Source organism: Mesoplodon bidens, assembly GCF_964165515.1.
Source record: "Mesoplodon bidens genome assembly, chromosome: 12".
In the NCBI taxonomy this organism is placed as follows: Eukaryota; Metazoa; Chordata; class Mammalia; order Artiodactyla; family Ziphiidae; genus Mesoplodon; species Mesoplodon bidens.
The window spans coordinates 86,680,053-86,702,929 of NC_138168.1; the positions used below are offsets into that span (position 1 = coordinate 86,680,053).

Genomic DNA, 22,877 nt, shown 5'->3' on the forward strand with positions numbered 1-22,877 from the left:
GATGAATCACCTAAAGAGACTGTAATATGCAAATCTTTAAAGACTGTGATAAAATCTAGCCACTTGATTATATTTATGTTTTGATAATTACAACTACTTTTCAAAATAGTCATCATCTAAGCTTTCCTAAAACCGGTACATATATTCTTTGTATACCCGGAAGGGTGCTGGGCTGGGTGTGTAGGGGGATGGCACATGCTTGTTGATAATGCAGAGAAGAGGGGGAGAGGAAGGGACCTGAGCTGTCTGGGAAGCACATCCCCATCAGGTCAGTGCCTTCAGGATCTTTGAGAGTCCTGTATAGTATTCTAGCGATGCTGATGGATGGATGTCACAGGTGTAACGTCTCTGTTTGTTTGTTTGTTTTGGAGCTGATCTTGAGCTTCCCTAACCTCTCTGTTTGTTTTCCTTCAGTGACGGAAATAGTAGGTTCAAAACAAAGGAGGATTGTGGGAATAGTGATTCAAATGTTCTTCACCCTTGGAATCATAATTCTCCCTGGAATTGCCTACTTTATCCCCAACTGGCAAGGGATCCAGCTAGCCATCACACTGCCTAACTTCCTCTTCCTCCTTTATTACTGGTAATGTGGTTTTGGTCATTATCAAATTTATTCTTATTCCACAGAAATGTAGAATCTGTGCTTCCAAACCAACATGAAAATGAAGGCGAGATTTTCTAACATCTCCAGAATGGCTATGGGCTTTGCGAATTTCTAGAGCTTTTTTATTGGTTTTTGACTAATAGTTACTATTAAATTAATAAAATTGAAAAACACCTTTAAAATAGAGTATTAATTATGTTTTATTATGTTTTAATATTTTTATGAAAACTACAAGGCAACAAACCATATCTGCCAGTATTTCAACATGCAGTTTAAATCCAATGAACACGATTTGCTTCTCTGTATGTTTTATTAAGCAAATTAATGTGACTCAGGAATTCTCAGGGGAATAAGAAAATGTTAAGAGAATCAGAAAATTAAGTTGTCAGAAAGCTACAGGTGTATGCATTTTATTCTTATTAGAATGAAAATACTTTAATCATCCTCTAATTTAATTTTAATATATGAGCAAACCAGTTTACGTAAATTGGGTTCTTAACCTTTTCCTAAATGTTCATTAAATCCCAGTTTTTTTCATCTTTGTAATTGAGGACTGTATATTCTAAGACAGCCTTCTTGCAAGAGCAATGTAATATTGATTATTTTTATCATGAGCAATGATTCAATTATCAAGTGAGCATTTTTTCCCGTCCATTATAAACTTGCAAAGATAATCTGTGTTTCAAAGAGCCAGTTCTAAGCTCTCAGAATCTCTGAAACATGTATCTGATCGCAAGATCCATTTCGATAGAGCAATTCAAGTCATAAACTTTTAAGTTTTGAGATTCTCAGGCATAACTCAAAAAAGACTTCTTCTCACCAGGGTGGTTCCTGAATCTCCCCGCTGGCTGACTACTCGGAAGAAAGGAGATAAAGCATTAAAAATCCTGAGGAGCATTGCGAAATGCAACGGGAAATATCTCTCGCCAAATTACTCGGAGGTAATCTTACATATTACTAGTAACAAGTATTGTTAAAGTGGGTGAATTAATTTGCCACTTATGCACATATTATCAAATATATGACTAATTTTTACTTTGACTTTAAAAAAACTTTGGGAAGAATCATAAGGTGTATTAAAGAAGAAATAATTGCGAAGTTGTAATAGCATTGTAATTGAGGTGAATTGGTCATTTAGTCCATATTTTAATAGTTGCACCAAGTTACTTGAATTACTATACTTATATAGTATATATAAGTATATATAGTATATATTAATATACTATATATACTATACTATATTATATACTATACTATATTATATACTTACTATACTATTACCTATACTACTATAGGCCCCATAGTAATTCATCATTCATTCATCTTAATTGGACAAACTATAAATCTTTTCTTGACATTCAATTTAAGTCTAAAGATTTGTCTTTAAATTTAGTCTTGGAAGTATTATCTCTGCCAACCAGAGCTTGGGCAGTAATGTAATATTTCAACCTTTAGACTTACACACGCTGAATAGTCTGCCCTCCCTCCCTCCCTCCCTCCCTTCCTCCCTTCTTTCCTTCCTCCAACAAAGGCTTTTTGGGTGCCTCTGTGTCACTGCATTAAGAGAAAAGGGGGTGGTGTATTAAAAGCTCATTCTTGTCTTTTCAAACATTTGATATGCAGCCGAAGACATATACGTGTATTTGAAGCAATGCCTGAATAATTAGAGAATAACATATAAAAAGATATGATTTTTGCTTTAGCTGCAAAGACTAAATGAATGCAGAATAACAGAGAATTATTATAAAAATAATATTTAATAATAATTTTTTAAAATTTATTTATTTTGGGCTGAGTTCGGTCTTCGTTGCTGCGCACGGGCTTCTCTAGTTGCGGCGAGCAGGGCTATTCTTTGTTGCAGTGCCCGGGCTTCTCATTGCGGTGGCTTCTCTTGTTGTGGAGCACGGGCTCTAGGCACGCAGGCTTCAGTAGTTGTGGCATGTGGGCTCAGTAGTTGTGGCTCGCGGGCTCTAGAGTGCAGGCTCAGTAGTTGTGGCACATGGGCTTAGTTGCTCCGTGACATGTGGGATCTTCCCAGACCAGGGATCAAACCTGTGTCCCCTGCATTGGCAGGCCGATTCTTAACCACCACCGCAACACCAGGGAAGTCCATAAGAGGAATTTTTAAATGTTTAATATTAATATTGCTAACATTGTTTTCTTTTGTAGCATTCAGTTTGTTTTGCTAGAAACGTTCTGATAAAAATGGGTTTGTGGGTTGTATTGTCAACTCCCCAGCTTCCTAGCTCCCCAGAACCTGGTCGGTTATATTCGGATTTCTACCTTCTTCTTTCACTCTTACATTAAGCGACAAGCAGTAGGCTCTGTGTTTACAAAGGTTTCAACTGACCAATTGTCACTGTTGGAAGTACATTAATGATTTACCTTGAAGTTTACAGGTCATAAAATATATGGTAAAGATAAAACGTGATCTGTTCTAACCATGAAGACTAGTTGATCCTTGTCATTCTTTGACTGAGAACATTTGAGCTGTGCTTCTAGGGAAAATAATATCCCACTGCCCTCTCAGCTTGCTCTGGTCACACAAGCCATTGGTCTGCACAGCTGGATCAAATGAATGATACTTTGTACTCAGTTTTAATGGCCAAATGAGTATTTTTGCTATTCATCATCAGTATCCTGAAGACATTGCATGTAGTCCCAGAGCTAAGTATGTGTAAGATCTAAATCAAGGTTTTAAGAGTATAGAAAACATAGTGTGTGCTGATTGCTTATGAAAGAAGATGCTATGTTAACCAGGCACATTGTGTGTTATCATGAGTGTTGCTGAGAGGCCAGAGGATGATTCCCAAAATAGCTGCTATTCCACATCCTGTGAGTGTCCAGTCCAACACCCACTGACCCGCTTCGAATTCATGAGCAAGATAGAGATCATTTCAGCAGGGAAGTACTTAAATGCTCTGCATCATTGTGATTGTAAAAGATAGGGAACTATGGATCCGATGGCTTCCAAGACACTTGAACTCTAGTTTTGAGCAGTTAGATGATCTCCATTTGAAAGTCAGGTTTGATCAGACTTCCGTTTCTCCAGGACTTCAGTTACTCTAGGATCCTAGCTACCACTGTAGCCGTAGGATCCTAGTGATAGGTGTTGTGATAGGTTGATAAGCCTCTTCGGTCTTTTTTAATCTATAGGTTTTCTTTTTCTAGCAACTTTTTCTAGCAACTTTGGTGGAGAATGCTATGGAGTTTTCTCTCTGTTGAGTCTTCTGAAGTCTAAATTTCACTGATTACTTCTCTTCAGATCCTTTAACATGACCCTCTGTCTTGTATTCCCTGTGATGGAATACAACGAAATATAACTAAATTAGTAGTTAGATCTAGAGTTAAGCAAGTTCAGGTTTGTCATTTTGGGCAAGACTACTTCATAAGTGGCTTTGTACATTTCCATTAAGAGACACCTAGTATCTCTGTGCCTCTCTATTCTTTTGTGATGTTAACTGCCACTGATAATCATTGCCTGTATTTATTCATTCATCAGAGATTGCAAATTGACAATATTCACATTTTGTCATTATTTCTTCATCTGTTACTGGAATACTTATATAAAGACTAACTTATCCCATCAACTGAGATGACTCTCAGATACAGTTCCTATAGGAAAGGCAGGATATAGGCATAATTCTTTCTTTTCAAATTAGCAAATTGGTTGCCTGCATTCTCGAAGTGATCAATGCATTGTGGGCTATGGGTTTTTTAAGCCTCATTATGACCTCCTGGATTTATACATACTGTGTATGTTTCAGTCTTCTGCAGTTATTGTTATCATCCTACTGATGCTCAAATTGCCCCTGTCTTTGGACAGACGAGGCTCATCTTTTCTGGTTCCTGAGTCCCTCTGCCACAGCTCTAGTAGTTTCTGAATGCTTCCTTGCTCATTAGCATGACAAGATTTTCCAGGCTTGTCTTGTAAGTTCCAGTCTCATGCTTGTAATCACCTGCTTCTCAATGGGGGCTTCAGTTTTTGAAATAAATGTCTTCAAACTGACCCTGTCCATCTCCAGCCTTTAAAAATTGTACCACCTAAGTAGAAAGGCAAAGTATTGTCTTTAAAAAGAGAAAGAATTTTAAAACGTAAAGACGTTTAAAACACCTTGCTAATAGCTGAATTCAGTCAAATTATAGGCCAAACCATAGTTTTCTATTTCAGAGATATTAATGTTTCCACGAAACATGATTATGTGCAAAATCCCTCTTTGAATACTCAGAAATACTGGTAGGTAGTGCAGGCATTTGACTTGAACTCCAGCACCAGCACCAAGGCAGAATCCTATTATAGTTTTGGGGGTAATGCTATCAATTACTCCTATTTTGGCAACTCAAGGAACTATTGCCCATGTCAACAGTAGGACCACCAGGAAACCTTATGGTTACGCAGTCACCTCACACCTTCAGAAACCCTCCGTTGCCTTAGCTGGTATCCCTGCTCTCTGGGTATGATAACATCAAGGCACCCATGCCCAAGGCTGGTTGCCCAATGCTCTCCTTACACTTTTCACGGAACCTCTCTTTGGTAAATCCTGACTTTTGGAAGAAGTCATTACCATGTAAATGACCTCATCCCCCAAGACCTCTCCAATTCCCACCTCTTCCTAGGGGTGCACATCCTAGGTGGCAGTGAAGCTAGAATGAATTAGAAAGAACCTGCTTGGTAGCAAAGCAGCCCTAGGAGATCTGGCAGCTGTACCCTCCTCTCGTCACAATAGCCTCAGCCACCTCCCAACACCAGCCTGTTCCATCACTGACACCAGAGGTCCTGGTCTATTTTAGGTCCGAGAAGCAGAAGCGGTGGGGGCGGGTACCGTTCAGAGCAGAAGCTGTAAAGGCATCACGAGCTTCTGACAGCTCTTTTGCCCTTTCCTTCGGGTGCAAGAACAGCACATCCCAAACTGGAGCTGTTCCTTCAGCGTGGGTCCACAATGAGAAGAGCTTCAACTAGGAACAGAGCTATAGCAGCTGACCTACAGCTGAGACATGGAATGTGGCCAAGAAATCATTGTTGCCCCTGTAAACTACAGTCTGCTAAAGGTGTCTTCATAAGCTACAGAGATTTGAGGGTGTTTTTTTTGCAGCCAAAGCTAACTCATGTAGCTGATAGTAATAGTACTGGTTCAGTTGCTAAAGTAGGGTTTGGTGATCCAGCATGTTTTTTGCTATCTAGATGACACCGGATTGTGGTAGATTAGATTATTGTTTGAAAGAGTCCCATCTTCCCCCTCGTTTCCAATGAATGAAGATACTTCCTGGCTCCGCTGATGCAGGGCAGAGCAATGTAACCTGCTTTGGTCTCATGATGGCTGAAGTGTACGGCCTGCCCTTCCACTTCTGGCTTGGCCGTTCGGGTTGCTTTGGCCAATGGTAGGTGACCAGATGTGATGCAGTAGAGTCATGAAATGTGCTTGGGCTTGATCTCTGGGCTTCAGCCAGCACTGTGAGAAGAATATTTCCAGGTTCTCCTACTGACCACATAGAAGGCTAAGAGACATTTGGAGGAAAGCTGCTCTAGCAAAGTCTCCCCAAACCTAGGTCAGCAGTCTCCCAGCCAGCCCACCGATGTGTGAGCTCAATGAATGCTTATTCTTTTATGCCACTATGCTTGTTACAGAGCATTATTTATCAAAAGTCAACTGATATCCTGATTAAATAGCCCTTGTCACTTACTGACCTGGATTATACAACTACACAGGTAGTAACTCTGGCAGCAGTTTCGGTTTCATTTTTTTAAAAAAGGATTTTAAAGGCCCTTATCCTAAAGATCTCTCTCTCCCCCTCTTGTCTTCGTGTGGGATATGCTCATGGAAAATAGTAGGCTACAACTCTAGTTAACGAAGAGGCTCTAATACTACTGAACTGAATATGTCCATATTTGTTGGCGATATTGTTATGCTCTGTTGACTCAAAAACCTGTAAGGCTTGATGGTAATTTCCTTACTTTTATGATATGCTTATATAGTTCATTGTTCATAGCTAATCACAGTTTATTGAAATGTCAGTAGTAGATGTTATGCTGATAATCATTCATGCATAAATACACTCATGGGCAGTTCCCATGGTAACATGTTTGGGTGACATCAAGAGCTGATACTTGAGCTTTCTGACTGCAAAGGGAACATCATCAATATCAATGATCCCACTCTGATATATTTCCAAAATTGAATATATTAAAACCTCATTAAAAAGTGTCAGGCTAATTTTTAGGTTACCTTAGTTACCAGAGAGACTTCCAACTCTTAATAGCTGCCATATTTCCTATATTTTAATGAACCGTCACAGAAGCATCAATATTGCTCCAGAGAGGGACTTTCCAGCTTTGGGAATGTCTGTTTCTGACATTTCCTTTCCAAAGGGGATTTTTATAAACATAAGTTTTGTTCTTCCAAAAGAGAAACCACACCATGATTCTGGCTGTCATGAAGCCCATGTGAGTTGTGTGGTATTTTCGTCCAGTTGTGCTGTCTTTGTTAGTTTTTGTGTTTAATTATTATCTCAGACTTGAAACTTAAAAACTCTCCCATAGAATTCATTTCAAAAGATCCAGAGAAAGTAATTTAGGCCCAAGCAGTGACCGTGTCAAGAGTGGGAAAGGTGTGAGTCTAGAAAATAGTAAAAGATGGTGGGAAAAAAAGTCTCTGGAAACTTAAACTTGTACATTACTTTCCCTTAACAGAAGTAAATCTTCATTCTTTGACTTCACACAGAATAAATGATTCCAGTTCTACCAGCAAAGCCATCATCCTTAACATGACATGTTAAAATGATTACTGTAACATGCGTGCCACCACATTAGCTTTAATTTAGAATATTCCTGAATGCATAAAAAAATGTCAGGACACTTCATATACTAAACATAAAATGGACCTTTGGAGCTCAGAAATAATTTAATAGTACTCTAGTTAAATCCATTTTTGGAAATAGCCTGAGTTCTATAAATGGGCTATGTTTCAATTCTAATTAGTTCCCATGTCTTTAACTTTTTGAATATAAGACAATATTGCATGAATAGGGAAAAATGTTTATGCTACCACTTAAAAAGCCATAAAAACAGCAGTGAAGGACTGTTGAATCCAGAGCGAGTTCCTTTCCCGAGCTGGGTGATGAAATAGTAAGTTTCTTCCACTAAAGGAAATTTGGCCTAAAATCTTCCAGGTCAGTGGGCTCTCATTTCACCTGTACAAATCTTGAGGGAGAATGATCCAGAGCACCATATGGCTTTAATTGAGCTAGAAATCCAAGTGTCATATCCCTTAAAGAATGAGATTACAGCCCTGGAGAGGGCAAGGCAGATTTTCAGGGCAGCTCCCCAAAGAGCAGCATTTTGAGTGAGGAACCCTGGGAGACAGGCCTTCTCTCCCCTTCCCTGAAACTGACCTTCCAGAGTCCCTCTTGAAATAACTGGGCTATATGCTCTTGCCATGGTCTTCAGGCTTGAGAAGTATACATCAGAACTGTGAAAGAAAAGCACTCAGCCTCAGTGTTACATACATATAAATAAATATATATGTAGATATAGTGATACCAGTCAGTCCTGGTGTCTGATGACATCTTTCTAACAAGTAATTGGATCTACAGAACCCAGGACAACTAATGGACTCAGATGGTGACCAGTAGGGTGACCAGTCGTCCTTGTTTGCCCAGGACTGGGAGGATTTCTAGGATACTGAAGTCTCAAAGCTAAACCTAAAGAAAGTCTCAGGCAAATGGGGGTGAGTTGGTCACCCTGTGACTAGGTCAGTCCTCACCTTCCCAGCTATGCTTAGAGGAGAATACCAAAGATGTATATTTTCTGGCTTCACAAGCCCCTCCCAGCCCACTGGGACCCTGATCCCTATGAGAAGACAGTGGGATGCCTGGCCTGACTAGAGGATGGGACCTGGGATTTCCCAACGTCAGATGCAAGCTGCTGGGGCCCCCAGGTGCCTGCCAGGCTTCCTCTTTCTTCCTCAATCCCTAATTCCTTAAAAAAAAAAGAGAAGTTTTACAGCCTTTATTTTGAAGGTCTAACATGAAGTGATATTCCTTTGAAAAAAAACACACACTTTATTGCTGTATGATTGACATGCAGAAAGCTGTACATATTTCACGTATACAACTTGCTCAATCCCCTGTTTCTACTATAGTTCTTAATCTGGACTTGAACCCTAGTTGTTCGACTGGGGCCCTGGCCCCCTGCATACTTTCTGCCTGTTCTTTCTTTCAAAAGTGGGGTCCCACTGCTGATGTCTTTGCTCATCTGTTGTCATAGAGTTAGATGTTGCCCCTGCTGATAACTGCTGCCTGATCTTTCTGGAGACTGCGGCTGCTGAGAACCCGTCCTCCAGGTGGGTCCCATATGGGACAGCAGTGCTGGCCCACAGGAGACCCAGGTGTCCCCTCCCCCCACTGGCCTCTCTTGATGTACATTCTTGGTCCAGACACAGAGCCAAAGCACTTCCGTTCACCTGGCCCGCTCTCCCTAAAGCTGAGATTCCAGCAAACACCTAGGCAAAATGGTGTTGGATTATGACACAAGGGGAAGAGTTCCAAGCTCTACATAGTGACATTTAGAGGCATGTCAACTCCTCATTCATTAGTTACAGGTTCTGGGAACAATGGACTCCTCCCTTTTTCCATCTCAAAGGCTGATCCTTGCCCTTCAGAACAACAGCCCTCCTGTTTGAGCCCCAGCACCCCTGTGGTGATCCAGAGAAGCATTTGCCTTTTTCTGGCCTAGCCCATGCCCTGGTGGCATTACACACAAAACTAATTAAAATATAAAACAAAATGAATAAGCCGCACAGGCTTATTTTATTCTGTTAATATTGATTGCTCTTTTTTGTGAGAATAGTGAAAACGCCTACTTTAGTTATTTTAATTCTGGGTCTTTCTAACAGAATAAAAAGTGAGTTTGCTTTTGCTCTTGCTTTTTGAACACTTGCCAAGAGAATGGCCCTCTAACACCGTCTTTGAAACCTTCATATTCTATCGTGTGAGAGAGGAAGATAGCAGCTTCTTCCAGTGTTTTGTTCCTGTGCCACTTGGCCCACTCTTGTGTTTTTGGCAAAAGCAGTCTCTGCAGTCCAAATTGCTGTGCTTCCCTACTGTGAATAAATGAGAAAATACTAGCTCTTTGTGAAAGTGTTCCGTGCTTTGGAGGCCATGATGGTTACAACTTCCAGAACCCTGCACATCCAACTCCCTGGCAGGAATTCCCGGGCATTATTCCTAATCCAGAGCTGCTGTTGCTATGACAATGCTGCTTGCTAGATCTCCAGTCCATTAGGAAAACTGCCTTTTTTCAAGAAATAATCCTAAGAAAAGAGATGCAGCCTGGGTGAAATTGTTTCAATTCTCCAGGGCTAGGTTGATTGTTGGAGTATACAGACATGCTCCTTTGATGTAGGTAAACGTGAGAAAACTGTGCTAAATAATAACAGAGAAAACACACTGGGATCTATTAGCTTCCATCCCTAGAGGTTCCCCCCAGGTAGATGGTATAAAAGGTATCAGGTGCTAGATTTTCAAGGGCTAAATCTTCCCTTCCCTGGAAAAAATAAAAATTAAGATCCATCTAACAGATGGCTGGATGAAGAACATCCAGGTTGTGTTGCAATAGCAACACTTATTCATGTGGATACAGATATGAACGGGACCAAGCCCATGCAATCCAGGATGGCTAGATTTCTTGGTTTAGAGCAAATAATATGGGTCTGTGCTGTTTTCATTTTTCTTTGAATCTGGCACTATTGGAGGGAAGTATAATTTAATGTACAGAAAGGGGACCTGATCGAGAGGAAGCCTTCCTTCTTCAAATAGTGAATGTACCTTTCTTATGGTGGCTGAATAAAGGAAGCTTTAAAGAGTGAAGAAGTCCTTATATCCTTCCCAGGAAAAGGACTTGGGGAATGTTGGGGTAAATGGCCTGAACCAAGGACACTCTTATGCTAGAAAAGCAGATCTTTGTTACCATCCCTAGGAATGGGCATGGAGGGTGACCAAAGAAGAATGTTCCGGCTAACACACTCCTGCCTCGCAGCATCTGTGACCTCAGCCCCAGAGTCGATGGAAGAATCATGTGGCAGTCTGTCCCAGGGGGCCACAGATCCTTGGGGACCATCAAGTTACTGCAAAAGTCCACAAACCATTTGCAGCCAAGTCTTGTCTGTAGAATGAATGAATACATCTTGGATGAATATATACTATTATTTCAGATGAAAGTAGATGCCGTTGTGTTGAATAATGACTAATGAATTGAAAGACGGTAAGTTCGTAGTAAATATGTGTTATGTTGATGTCTCAGTGAACAGAATTAAAAGCACAATTCCTATCATGTGGGCAACCATTAAATTCTTTGACATTAACCAGAAGTCCTCATACCCAGTTAGGACAAGAGTCACTGATCAGTAAGCACAAACAGGATTTGTGTCCATCAGTTGGACAACTGTTCCCTGAGCTCTCAGAGTTCAAGTTATATGAAGTTCTCAGAAAAAGCTGAAGGACCCCACAGAGTCTTGATAAACAAAATTCTTGACAACTTCCGAGATTCGTTAGTTTTTTTAAATTCAATAAAATAAACTCAAGTTCATTGTATTCTGCTCTTTCACTGACCTTAAGGACAAGTTCTTCCTCTGAAGTGGCGAGAGTTGAGCAACTTGGTGTACAATTGTCTTACTGTCTCTCAAAGGGGGATCCTTGTGTTCTTTCTTGTTTATGTTGCAGAGCCAACACACCACTAACAGTTTAGATCTTGAGGGAGACTGAGGAAGGCTTACTGAATGAATACTCAGCACGATTATTTCTATGACACCAAGAATGATAGAGATTAAGTACTTACCCCATGTGTTTATCACTAGTGGAGTCTCCAGGCTTAAATACTTCTCTTTGAAACCTGACGTGGACAAATCTTACCAAAGACAATTCAAGTATTCACTCTGCAATTCATAACTGTTAACATGCTGTATTTATACAGGCTGATCTAAAATTAGCAGGGGACAGATTTGATGGCAATTGAGTGAAACATGGGCTCCACGCCATGTAGTGTTCTTCCCACAGTTCTGTAAACTATATGGTACACTTGGTTGTCTAAAAACAACCGGCCTGTAAAGTTCAAGTTGATTATTAATTACTGCATTGAAAATATTTTTCACCTTGCACACTGAATCGTGGAATATTTTATCTGGTCACCACATGTTTAGAAAAACCATTTCAATGTAACTGACATGAGGTTGTCCCACAAACTGACACACAACGCAGCAGGAATTCATCTTCATTTGTTCACCCATTTACTCAGCAAATAGTTACAGAACACTAGGTTCAAAACATCTAGTTTTAAACAACCTCTGTGCAATAGTCACTTTCCAGAATGCCTCCCAACATGCATTCAAGGTGCCTTACATTTTCTCTAATTCTGTATGGTTGGTTTTCTTTCTTTCTTTTTTGAGCTGTTTTCAGGTCCCCTCTCTAATCGTTCCTTACCTATTCAAATATACTCAGTTTCATCATATAGATAAGTTGAATACAGCTAAATATAAATTTTTCCTCTCATTTAAAGTGGAAGAACAGCTTAAATCTCAAGTGTAGAGTTTGGAAACCATATCAGTGTGTTTTAATTTTGATGGCACTTGTCTACAGAAGGGTATTCTAATTGGATCTCAGTTAGTACATCTGTTAAGGATGGAAACTCACCTATGTATTTGTTGGAATATAATAAAGCAAGTCACATTTCAAAGTTAGAGTAGAGAGTGAATGCAGTATAACATTAATACACATCACTGTGGTCCAGAGTGAAGCCATGAGACTGAACAGTCTTCACCGTCAAAAACCTCCAGAGTCAGAATTCCAGGGATGGCTGAGTAATATCGCACAGGGAGATCAGATTGGTGCTTTGTGACCGCCTGGAGGGGTGGGATAGGGAGGGTGGGAGGGAGGGAGATGCAAGAGGGAAGGGATATGGGAACAGATGTATGTGTATAACTGGTTCACTTTGTTATAAAGCAGAAACTAACACACCATTGTGAAGCAATTATACTCCAATAAAGTTGTAAAAAAAAAAAAAAAAAGAATTCCAGGGATGGTGTGTACCACCCACTCGTGGCTTGTACTTAAAAGCATCTCATCCCTCTCTAAAGATGGTTCTGCCTGAACAATAAAGTACATGCCAATGAACAATAAGTAACTGTATGCAGAAAAATATTTTGCAAATCAAGAAACAGAGAAGGGAGAAGCTTGCAAATTCTAGAACTCACCAAGGACTACGATACTTATTGGGGTGCGTGTCAACTGCTTTTTCAGCAGTTCAGCTGTACTTGACTTTCTTTGGAAAATTTCTCAGCTTTCCCCAATACATGTAAATAAACATGAAACTAAGGGCTTTCTGAGGTGCAGAAGTAAGGCAAAATTTGAATAGTTGGCAAGTCTAGAAGCACTGAAAGCAGAGGAAGTTCCAAGATGACCTCTAAGTAGCTCTGTAGGAGGTGGTTTGGGTGACTGTCATTTTTCTTTGAGCACAGAGTTGAGTAAAGCCTGTCTCTGCACGCGCTACAGCCATCGTTGGGCTGTGCAGGCCCCTCTCATGTTTGTTTGATTTGATTTTCCCTTCCTCCACTCTCCCCACTCTGCCCTCAACAGGTCCCCAATTGAATGTGCTTGATTTATGCCCTTTGTTATTGATGTGTCCTTATAAACCAGAGCTTGTGGTATGTGTGGGTTTAGGTGACATAAATGGCATTGTGCTGCTCTAGATCTTGTTTCATTTCTTACTTTTTCATGGAGCAATTTTTTTTGTGTTTTTGTTTGTTTGTTTGTTTTTGCGGTACGCGGGCCTCTCACTGCTGTGGCCTCTCCCGTTGCGGACCACAGGCTCCAGAGGCGCAGGCTCAGCGGCCACGGCTCACGGGCCCAGCTGCTCCGCGGCATGTGGGATCTTCCCGGACCAGGGCACGAACCCGTGTCCCCTGAATCGGCAGGTGGACTCTCAACCACTGTGCCACTAGGGAAGCCCTGGAGCAATGTTTTAAAGGTCTCCCTGTGTTGCCTACACATGAGTGCTGCGTGGTTTTCATCAGTACCTCCTGCTGTATTTCACATCTCCATCCTCCAAACCTGGGCTGCCTCCAGTCGTCCTGATAAATGTTTCCATACATGTCCTCTTTGCTTATCCATTCTCTGTATAATAGTTTGCATCTGCTAGTTCCAAACTCCTAACCCATCCCCCCTAACCCCTGCCCCTTGGCAACCACAGTTCTGTTCTCTATGTCTGTGAGTCTGTTTCTGTTTCGTAGATAAGTTTATTTGTGTCATATTTTAGATTCCACATATAAGTGATAGCATATGGTATTTGTCTTTCTCTATCTGACTTACTTCACTTAGTATGATCATCTCTAGGTCCATCCATGTTGCTGCAAATGACATTATTTCATTCTTTTTTTCTGCTGAGTAGTATTCCATTGCATATATATACCACATCTTCTTTATCCATTCATCTGTCAGTGGACATTTAGGTTGCTTCCGTGTCTTGGCTATTGTAAATAGTGCTGTTATGAACATTGGGATGCGTGTATCTTTTTGAATTAGAGTTTTTTCTGAATATATACCCAGGAGTGGGATTGCTGGATCTTATGGCAACTCTATTTTTAGTTTTTGAGGAACCTCCATACTGTTCTCCATAGTGGCTGTATCAATTTATGTTCCCACCAACAGTGTAGGAGGGTTCCCTTTTCTCATACATGTCCCCTTTGGACATTTGGGAGGTTTCCCGTGGAGTATAATGCCTAGAAGTGGAACGACCGGGTCCTGGGATGCATGCAAGTTTAGTGCCCTAAATAATGCCAGATTGCTTTCTGTGTACACCCATTGAATGTCCTGTTTGCCCATGTACACATTTGGTACTTTCCAATTTTCTGATTTTGGCCAGCCTCCTGAGTGTTTTAGGTTGCACGTCTCTGGTTACCAGGGAGGCTCAGCACATCTTCGTGCGTATTGCTTTGCTATTTGTGTTTCTCCTCTGTGGTTTGCCTTGCCATATCCTTGCCCACGTGTATGGAATTTTCTGGATTTGTTGGACTTATTGGATTGGATTTGTCCCCTTCAACTTATAGGATTGCCTTTTATATTCTAAACTTTACCCTGTTGTTGGTTTTAGACATTGCAAGTATGTTTCCCTCAATGTTTTAGCTACCCGTTAACTTTGCCTATTTTTTGTTTCATTGACCAAAAATTCTTAAATCCTTAATTGATTTGATATGGTCAGATCAGTATGTTTTCTCCTACTGACTGTTGTCTGGGTTTTGTTTAAGAAATCTTCTTCTGTACCTGAAGGCCACAGACACTCTCCTATTAGCTTATGGCTCCGTCACATTCAGGCCTGAATCCATCTGCCTTGCTCCCTCAATGCCACTGTGAAGCAGGGATCCACCTTTATTGGTCTCAGTACTGAGCTGGTTTTCTGAGCACCAGCTAATAAGCGATGCATCATTTATTAAGTTCCCACTTCTGAGTCTAACTTAGTTTACAGCCTAAAACCTGTCTGCTATGTTTAAGGAACCCAACAACTCGTAACTTATATATGTGCTCCTGGGCTTCAGATCGGGGCTAAGATGCAGGCGCCTTGCCAGGGTTATCAATGAATGTCCCACACCTGTGAAGCTCCATATGGCTGGAGATACAGGAACCAGATAATGAACCAGATCACTTAGACCTCAGATTCGTATACAACCAGCAGACAATCATGTTCACGCTCTTGGCCTTAAAAGATAAATACACGTGTGTTAGCAAATGCCCAAATATCAATACTTATCCTCTGAAACACGCTTTCTGATTCTGGACTTTGCTATCTAACTGCCCATCACTGAAATGACGGAGAAATACTCTTCAAAGCCGGAACATCAGTCATGCAAAAGCAGAAGGGATATGAATGTCCCCCCAAGATACTCAAGTATTTCTTTTGTTTGTTTGTTTGTTTTACTTTTTTAAAATTAATTAATTTATTTATTTTTGGCTGTGTTGGGTCTTCGTTTCTGTGCGAGGGCTTTCTCCAGTTGCGGCAAGCGGGGGCCACTCTTCATCGCGGTGCACAGCCCTCTCACTATCGCGGCCTCTCTTGTTGCGGAGCACAAGCTCCAGACGCGCAGGCTCAGTAGTTGTGGCACACGGGCCTAGTTGCTCCGCGGCATGTGGGATCCTCCCAGACAAGGGCTCGAACCCACGTCCCCTGCATTGGCAGGCAGATTCTCAACCACTGCGCCACCAGGGAAGCCCCTCAAGTATTTCTTTAAAAAATGAGGACCGTCTCTGGGAGAATGATGCCTGCTGTCCGTACCTCTCCAGAGGAGGTGACGGCGTATGAAGATACGTCATCAGTGTAGAACGAGACCATGATTTTCAGACCCACCAACACCTTCCTTAGGTGTACCTGGGGGCTCAAATGGGACTTGTTAACTGTTCCATTCCCTGGGCAGTGACATAAGCTCTTAGGCACAAGGTTTCAATGGGATGGCAGGTCTACCCAGGGCTCCCTCTGCTTCTGTGTTACAGTTTTATGATTTATTTCAGTGATAAATTAATTAGTGCCTGTTGAAATAATCCTCATTTCTTTTTAGGAGTTTTAAAGGTGGATTTTATCAAAAGGACTTATCATTTATAAGAAGCAAACAAAATTTCATGAAAATTGCAATTTTCCCAAATTTAAGTTGAAGTCTTAGTTTAATTACTTCAAAATAGAGATATAATACTTAGCATAATAAACTCCTATGAAGAAGAGGGTATAGACCAGAGGGCTTTTTTGTAAACATGAGAAATCTATGGACTCTTTATTATTCAGGATAAGCCAGGTGTGCATGTAACAAACACTCCCCAAATCTCTGTAGATTAAAACCACAAAAGAGGGACTTCCCTGGTGGCGCCGTGGTTAAGAATCCGCCTGCCAATGCAGGGGACACAGGTTCAAGCCCTGGTCCAGGAAGATCCCACATGCCACGGTGCAACTAACCCCAGGCACCACAACTACTGAGCCTGCGCTCTAGAGCCCATGAGCCAGGACTACTGAGCCCACGTGCCACAACTACTAAAGCCCATGTGCCTAGAGCCTGTACCCTGCAACAAGAGAAGCCACCACAATGAGAAGCTCGCGCACCGCAACGAAGAGTGGCCCCCCGCTGGCCACAACTAGAGAAAGCCAGGGTAGCAATGAAGCCCCGACACAGCCAAAAAAATAAATAAGTAAATAAAATTTTTAAAATAAATAAATAAAACCCACAAAAGATTAACTCCTGTCTGTGCCACGTGGATTCCCTGGGGGCTCCTCTCCTGGTCACAGGGTCCTCACTCTTTAATCCAGGCTGTCTTAGCAGCCACTGCCTGGACCATCACAGAAAAGGGGGAGTTCTAGAGGGTCCTGCTTCAGCAATTAAATGCTCACAACTCCTTGGCAAATCTGGGGAGGCGGCCCCACTCAATCACGCAGGACCAAGCACTGCAATCCTATCACGTCCCTGTGACGGGCTGGGGAGGGAGGAGAGGAAACAAAAACATTTTTGGCAAACAGCGCTTGTGAGATGAGTACCACCATAGATCTCTTTTAAAAGAAAAAAAAATTAAGAATACAGAATTCAGTTTGAGAAACACTGACTTAGGAAGATACATGCTTTTGAATGCAAATGATTACTACAAAGTAGCTTTCGCCTTCACAACTGGTTAAAAAAAATAATTTGGTCAAAGTGTAAACACAATTTCAAAAGTTCTTACTGAAAAATAGGAACTATGATGGCCCATTTCTCAGAGGAACCACAACTTCGGGGCATTGTGAGAGCAGAAAGAAGATGGTACCCAAGGCCCCCAAACTCTCGGAGCACATGTTTTTTTTGTTGTTGTTGTTTTGTTTTTTGCGGTATGTGGGCCTCTCACTGTTGTGGCCTCTCCCGTTGCGGAGCACAGGCTCCAGACGCGCAGGCTCAGCGGCCATGGCTCACGGGCCCAGCCGCTCGACGGCATGTGGGATCTTCCCGGACCGGGGCATGAACCTGTGTCCCCTGCCTCGGCAGGCGGACTCTCAACCACTGCGCCACCAGGGAAGCCCATTGGAGCACATGTTAAATAGAGGACAAGGAGGGGCAGCCAGGCCTCTCCTCAGTCACAGCCAGCAGGCAGGGCCAGCTCCACACAGGGATTTAGAGAAAACACCCCGAAAAGATGCCTGTAAACCTAGCTGACGGGGAACACCAGAGAGGACGCCAGGACCACTGCCAGCTTGCTGAGAGGCTGGTAAGAGCTGGACGAAGGAAAACAGGAGAGGGAGCCAGTCCCAGAGAAGAAGACCCATAGGAATACAGGAGGCAGCTGACCCAACCCGAGGGCGCTCTGAGAATACCATCCTGGACTCTCCCTATCACCGTGGCTGGGAGCACTTGTGCGATGGAACTGATGTCGCCCTGGCTGTCGTTGGCCTGTATGGAAAGGGCTGGCAACCCAGAGACAGGGTGGTAGTGCCTTATGCTCCAGGCCCAGGCAGAAAGACACCTGCCGGGGATCCTACTGGGCGAAGTTGCACTTTGGCTGGAATCCTGCAAACACCTGAAGCCCTGGAAAAGCTAGAGCTGGACGTGTGCAAGAGCTAACAGAGCCTAGTGGAAAACGTCCCCTGGCTAGTGAGGAGAAAGGCCTTCGTATGAATTTATAGGCTATTATTATCTGTGTTCTTATTAAAATAGTTGCTGAAGCATTCAGGAGACTGAAAAGAAATGCTGATAAGAATGTGGATGGGTGGAGATGTGGTTTGGCTTTTATTTGTGACACAGCAGAGGATTTGTTTAGAAAAATCCTTGGCTAACTAGTTACTTAACGATACTCAATTTGCCTATTTAGAACTAAAAATTTGTGTATCTAGACATGTTCCTGTGGTTTAAGACACTGGACATTGTTTTTTTTTTTTTTTTTTTTTTTTTTTATCCATTTTTTTTTAAGTTTATTTATTTATTTTTTTAATTAGTTTCTGCTTTATAACAAAGTGAATCAGTCATACATATACATCTGTTCCCACATCCCTTCCCTCATGCATCTCCCTCCCTCCCACCCTCCCCATCCCACCCCTCCAGGCGGTCACAAAGCACCGAGCTGATCTCCCTGTGCTCTGCGGCTGCTTCCCACTATCTATCTACCTGACGTTTGGTAGTGTATACACGTCCATGCCTCTCTTTCGCCTTGTCACAGCCCACCCTTCCCCCTCCCCATATCCTCAAGTCCATTCTCAAGTAGGTCGGGAATGAAGACGTGGACATTGTTTTTTTTAATTTATAATTCTTGGAGTTTTTTATTGAGATAAAATGACATAATATTAGTTATAGGTGTACAACATAATAACTTGATGTTTGGTGTACTGCAAAGTGATCACCGCAGTAAGTCTAGTTAAGATCCATCACCAGACATGCTTAATACATTTTTTTCTTGTGATGAGAACTTTGAAGATTTGGTCATGTAGCAACTTTCAAATATGCAGTATGGTATAATTAACTGTAGTCATCAGACTGTACATCATATCCCCTTGATTATTTTTTTGGACATTCTTTATCATTTGATATTTAGAACTTTTCTGTTTCAGCAGCAATCAGTGACATTGATTGGTGCCATTGGGGAGTTCAGTGACATGTTTAATCCCATCCACTCACATCAAGTTTTGGTGTCCGACGCCTGCCAAGTTCTGAGTCTTTAGGATTAGAGTTTTAGAACTGAGAATGCCATCTGTTTTTCCCTCTCTCCGTCATGTACTTTAACACCTCTCCTCCCCCAAATCCTCGCAGATTTGTTTTTAAGAAACGACGAACTGTTCCACCACGTGACCCACAGCTGCAAGCCTTCAACCTTTGCTGGTATTAAGGCTGCACTTTGGATCCCTGGGGAACTCTAGAAAGATGCACTTTTGCTGTTCCAGGGAGCGAGCCCAGTCGTGGGATGGGAGGGGGACTCCCTCTCGGGCCAGACGCAATCTCTTGGAATAAATATCTCCTCTACAGAGCATCCTCACCAAAGAGCTGGCTGAGCCCGAAGTCCAATACAGGGACCACCAGCCATATGTGGCTGTGGAGCCCTGAAATGTGGCTGGTCTACATGGAGATGTGATTTGAGAGCTGCACCGTGGATTTCAAGGATTTAGTGTGATGTAAACACATCAACTATCTCATCAGTAATTTCACATTGAGTACATGTTGAAATGACGGTACTGGGGATAGATCGGATCAAATGCAACATAGTCTTAAAATTAATTTTGCCTATTTCTTTTTACCTTTTTAGTGTTGCTACTAGAAAATTTAAACTGACGTAGGTGACCCTATATATATATATATATATATATATATATATTTTAATTGTTTGCTTTATAACAAATTTAATCAGTTATACATATACATATGTTCCCATATCCCCTCCCTTTTGCGTCTCCCTCCCACCCTCCCTATCCCACCCCTCCAGGCGGTCACAAAGCACCGAGCTGATCTCCCTGTGCTATGCGGCTGCTTCCCACTAGCTATCTACCTTACGTTTGGTAGTGTATATATGTCCATGCCGCTCTTTCACTTTCTCACAGCTTACCCTTCCCCCTCCCCATATCCTCAAGTCCATTCTCTAGTAGGTCTGTGTCTGTATTCCTGTCTTACCCTATGTTCTTCATGACATTTTTTTTCTTAAATTCCATATATATGTGTCAGCATACAGTATTTGTCTTTCTCTTTCTGACTTACTTCACTCTGTATGACAGACTCTAGGTCCATCCACCTCATTACAAATAGCTCAATTTCATTTCTTTTTATGGCTGAGTAATATTCCATTGTATATATGTGCCACATCTTCTTTACCCATTCATCTGATGATGGACACTTAGGTTGTTTCCATCTCCGGGCTATTGTAAATAGGGCTGCTATGAACATTTTGGTACATGTCTCTTTTTGAATTCTGGTTTTCTCAGGGTATATGCCCAGTAGTGGGATTGCTGGCTCATATGGTAGTTCTATTTGTAGTTTTTTAAGGAACCTCCATACCGTTCTCCATAGTGGCTATACCAATTCACATTCCCACCAGCAGTGCAAGAGTGTTCCCTTTTTTCCACACCCTCTCCAGCATTTATTGTTTCTAGATTTTTTGATGATGGCCATTCTGACTGGTGTGAGATGATATCTCATTGTAGTTTTGATTTGCATTTCTCTAATGAGTAAAGATGTTGAGCATCCTTTCATGTGTTTGTTGGCAGTCTGTATATCTTCTGTGGAGAAATGTCTATTTAGGTCTTCTGCCCATTTTTGGATTGGGTTGTTTGTTTTTTTGTTATTGAGCTGCATGAGCTGCTTATAAATTTTGGAGATTAATCCTTTGTCACTTGCTTCATTTGCAAATATTTTCTCCCATTCTGAGGGTTGTCTTTTGGTCTTGTTTATGGTTTCCTTTGCTGTGCAAAAGCTTTGAAGTTTCATTAGGTCCCATGTGTTTATTTTTGTCTTTATTTCCATTTCTCTAGGAGGTGGGTCAAAAAGGATCTTGCTGTGATTTATGTCATAGAGTGTTCTGCCTATGTTTTCCTCTAAGACTTTGATAGTGTCTGGCCTTACATTTAGGTCTTTAATCCATTTTGAGCTTATTTTTGTGTATGGTGTTAGGGAGTGATCTAATCTCATACTTTTACATGTCCCTGTCCAGTTTTCCCAACACCACTTATTGAGGAGACTGTCCTTTCTCCACTGTACATTCCTGCCTCCTTTATCAAAGATAAGGTGACCATATGTCCGTGGGTTTATCTCTGGGCTTTCTATCCTGTTCCATTGATCTATCTTTCTGTTTTTGTGCCAGTACCATACTGTCTTGATTACTGTAGCTTTGCAGTATAGTCTGAAGTCCGGGAGCCTGATTCCTCCAGCTCCGTTTTTCTTTCTCAAGATTGCTTTGGCTATTCGGGGTCTTTTGTGTTTCCATACAAATTGTGAAATTTTTTGTTCTAGTTCTGTGAAAAATGCCAGTGGTAGTTTGATAGGGATTGCATTGAATCTGTAGATTGCTTTGGGCAGTAGAGTCATTTTCACAATGTTGATTCTTCCAATCCAAGAACATGGTACATCTCTCCATCTATTTGTATCATCTTTAATTTCTTTCATCAGTGTCTTATAATTTTCTGCATACAGGTCTTTTGTCTCCTTGGGTAGGTTTATTCCTAGATATTTTATTCTTTTTGTTGCAATGGTAAATGGGAGTGTTTCCTTGATTTCACTTTCAGATTTTTCATCATTAGTATATAGGAATGCCAGAGATTTCTGGGCATTAATTTTGTATCCTGCAACTTTACCAAATTCATTGATTAGCTCTAGTAGTTTTCTGGTAGCATCTTTGGATTCTCTATGTATAGTATCATGTCATCTGCAAACAGTGACAGCTTTACTTCTTCTTTTCCGATTTGGATTCCTTTTATTTCCTTTTCTTCTCTGACTGCTGTGGCTAAAACTTCCAAAACTATGTTGAATAAGAGTGGTTAGAGTGGCAACCTTGTCTTGTTCCTGATCTTAGTGGAAATGGTTTCAGTTTTTCACCATTGAGGATGATGTTGGCTGTGGGTTTGTCATATATGGCCTTTATTATGTTGAGGATAGTTCCCTCTATGCCTACTTTCTGCAGGGTTTTTATCATAAATGGGTGTTGAATTTTGTCGAAAGCTTTCTCTGCATCTATTGAGATGATCATATGGTTTTTCTCCTTCAATTTGTTAATATGGTGTATCACGTTGATTGATTTGCGTATATTGAAGAATCCTTGCCTTCCTGGAATAAAACCCACTTGATCATGGTGTATGATCCTTTTAATGTGCTGTTGGATTCTGTTTGCTAGTATTTTGTTGAGGATTTTTGCATCTATGTTCATCAGTGATACTGGCCTGTAGTTTTCTTTCTTTGTGACATCCTTGTCTGGTTTTGGTATCAAGGTGATGGTGGCCTCGTAGAATGAGTTTGGGAGTGTTCCTCCCTCTGCTATATTTTGGAAGAGTTTGAGAAGGATAGGTGTTAGCTCTTCTCTAAATGCTTGATAGAATTCGCCTGTGAAGCCATCTGGTCCTGGGCTTTTGTTTGTTGAAAGATTTTTTTATCACAGTTTCAATTTCAGTGCTTGTGATTGGTCTGTTCATATTTTCTATTTCTTCCTGATTCAGTCTTGGCAGGTTGTGCATTTCTAAGAATTTGTCCATTTCTTCCAGGTTGTCCATTTTATTGGCATAGAGTTGCTTGTAGTAATCTCTCATGATCTTTTGTATTTCTGC

At 41.4% G+C, this 22,877-nt stretch overlaps 1 protein-coding gene across 1 annotated transcript in view; it reads left to right on the forward strand.

Moving 5' to 3' along the window:
• The window catches only part of SLC22A3 (solute carrier family 22 member 3), a 93,684-nt gene that overhangs the window by 40,588 nt on the left and 30,219 nt on the right, over nucleotides 1-22,877 (forward strand). Inside the window, exons 4-5 of the mRNA XM_081250467.1 lie at nucleotides 415-583; nucleotides 1,428-1,545. Of these exons, the coding sequence (XP_081106593.1) occupies nucleotides 415-583; nucleotides 1,428-1,545 (287 nt within the window). The remainder of the gene's footprint in view (nucleotides 1-414; nucleotides 584-1,427; nucleotides 1,546-22,877) is intronic.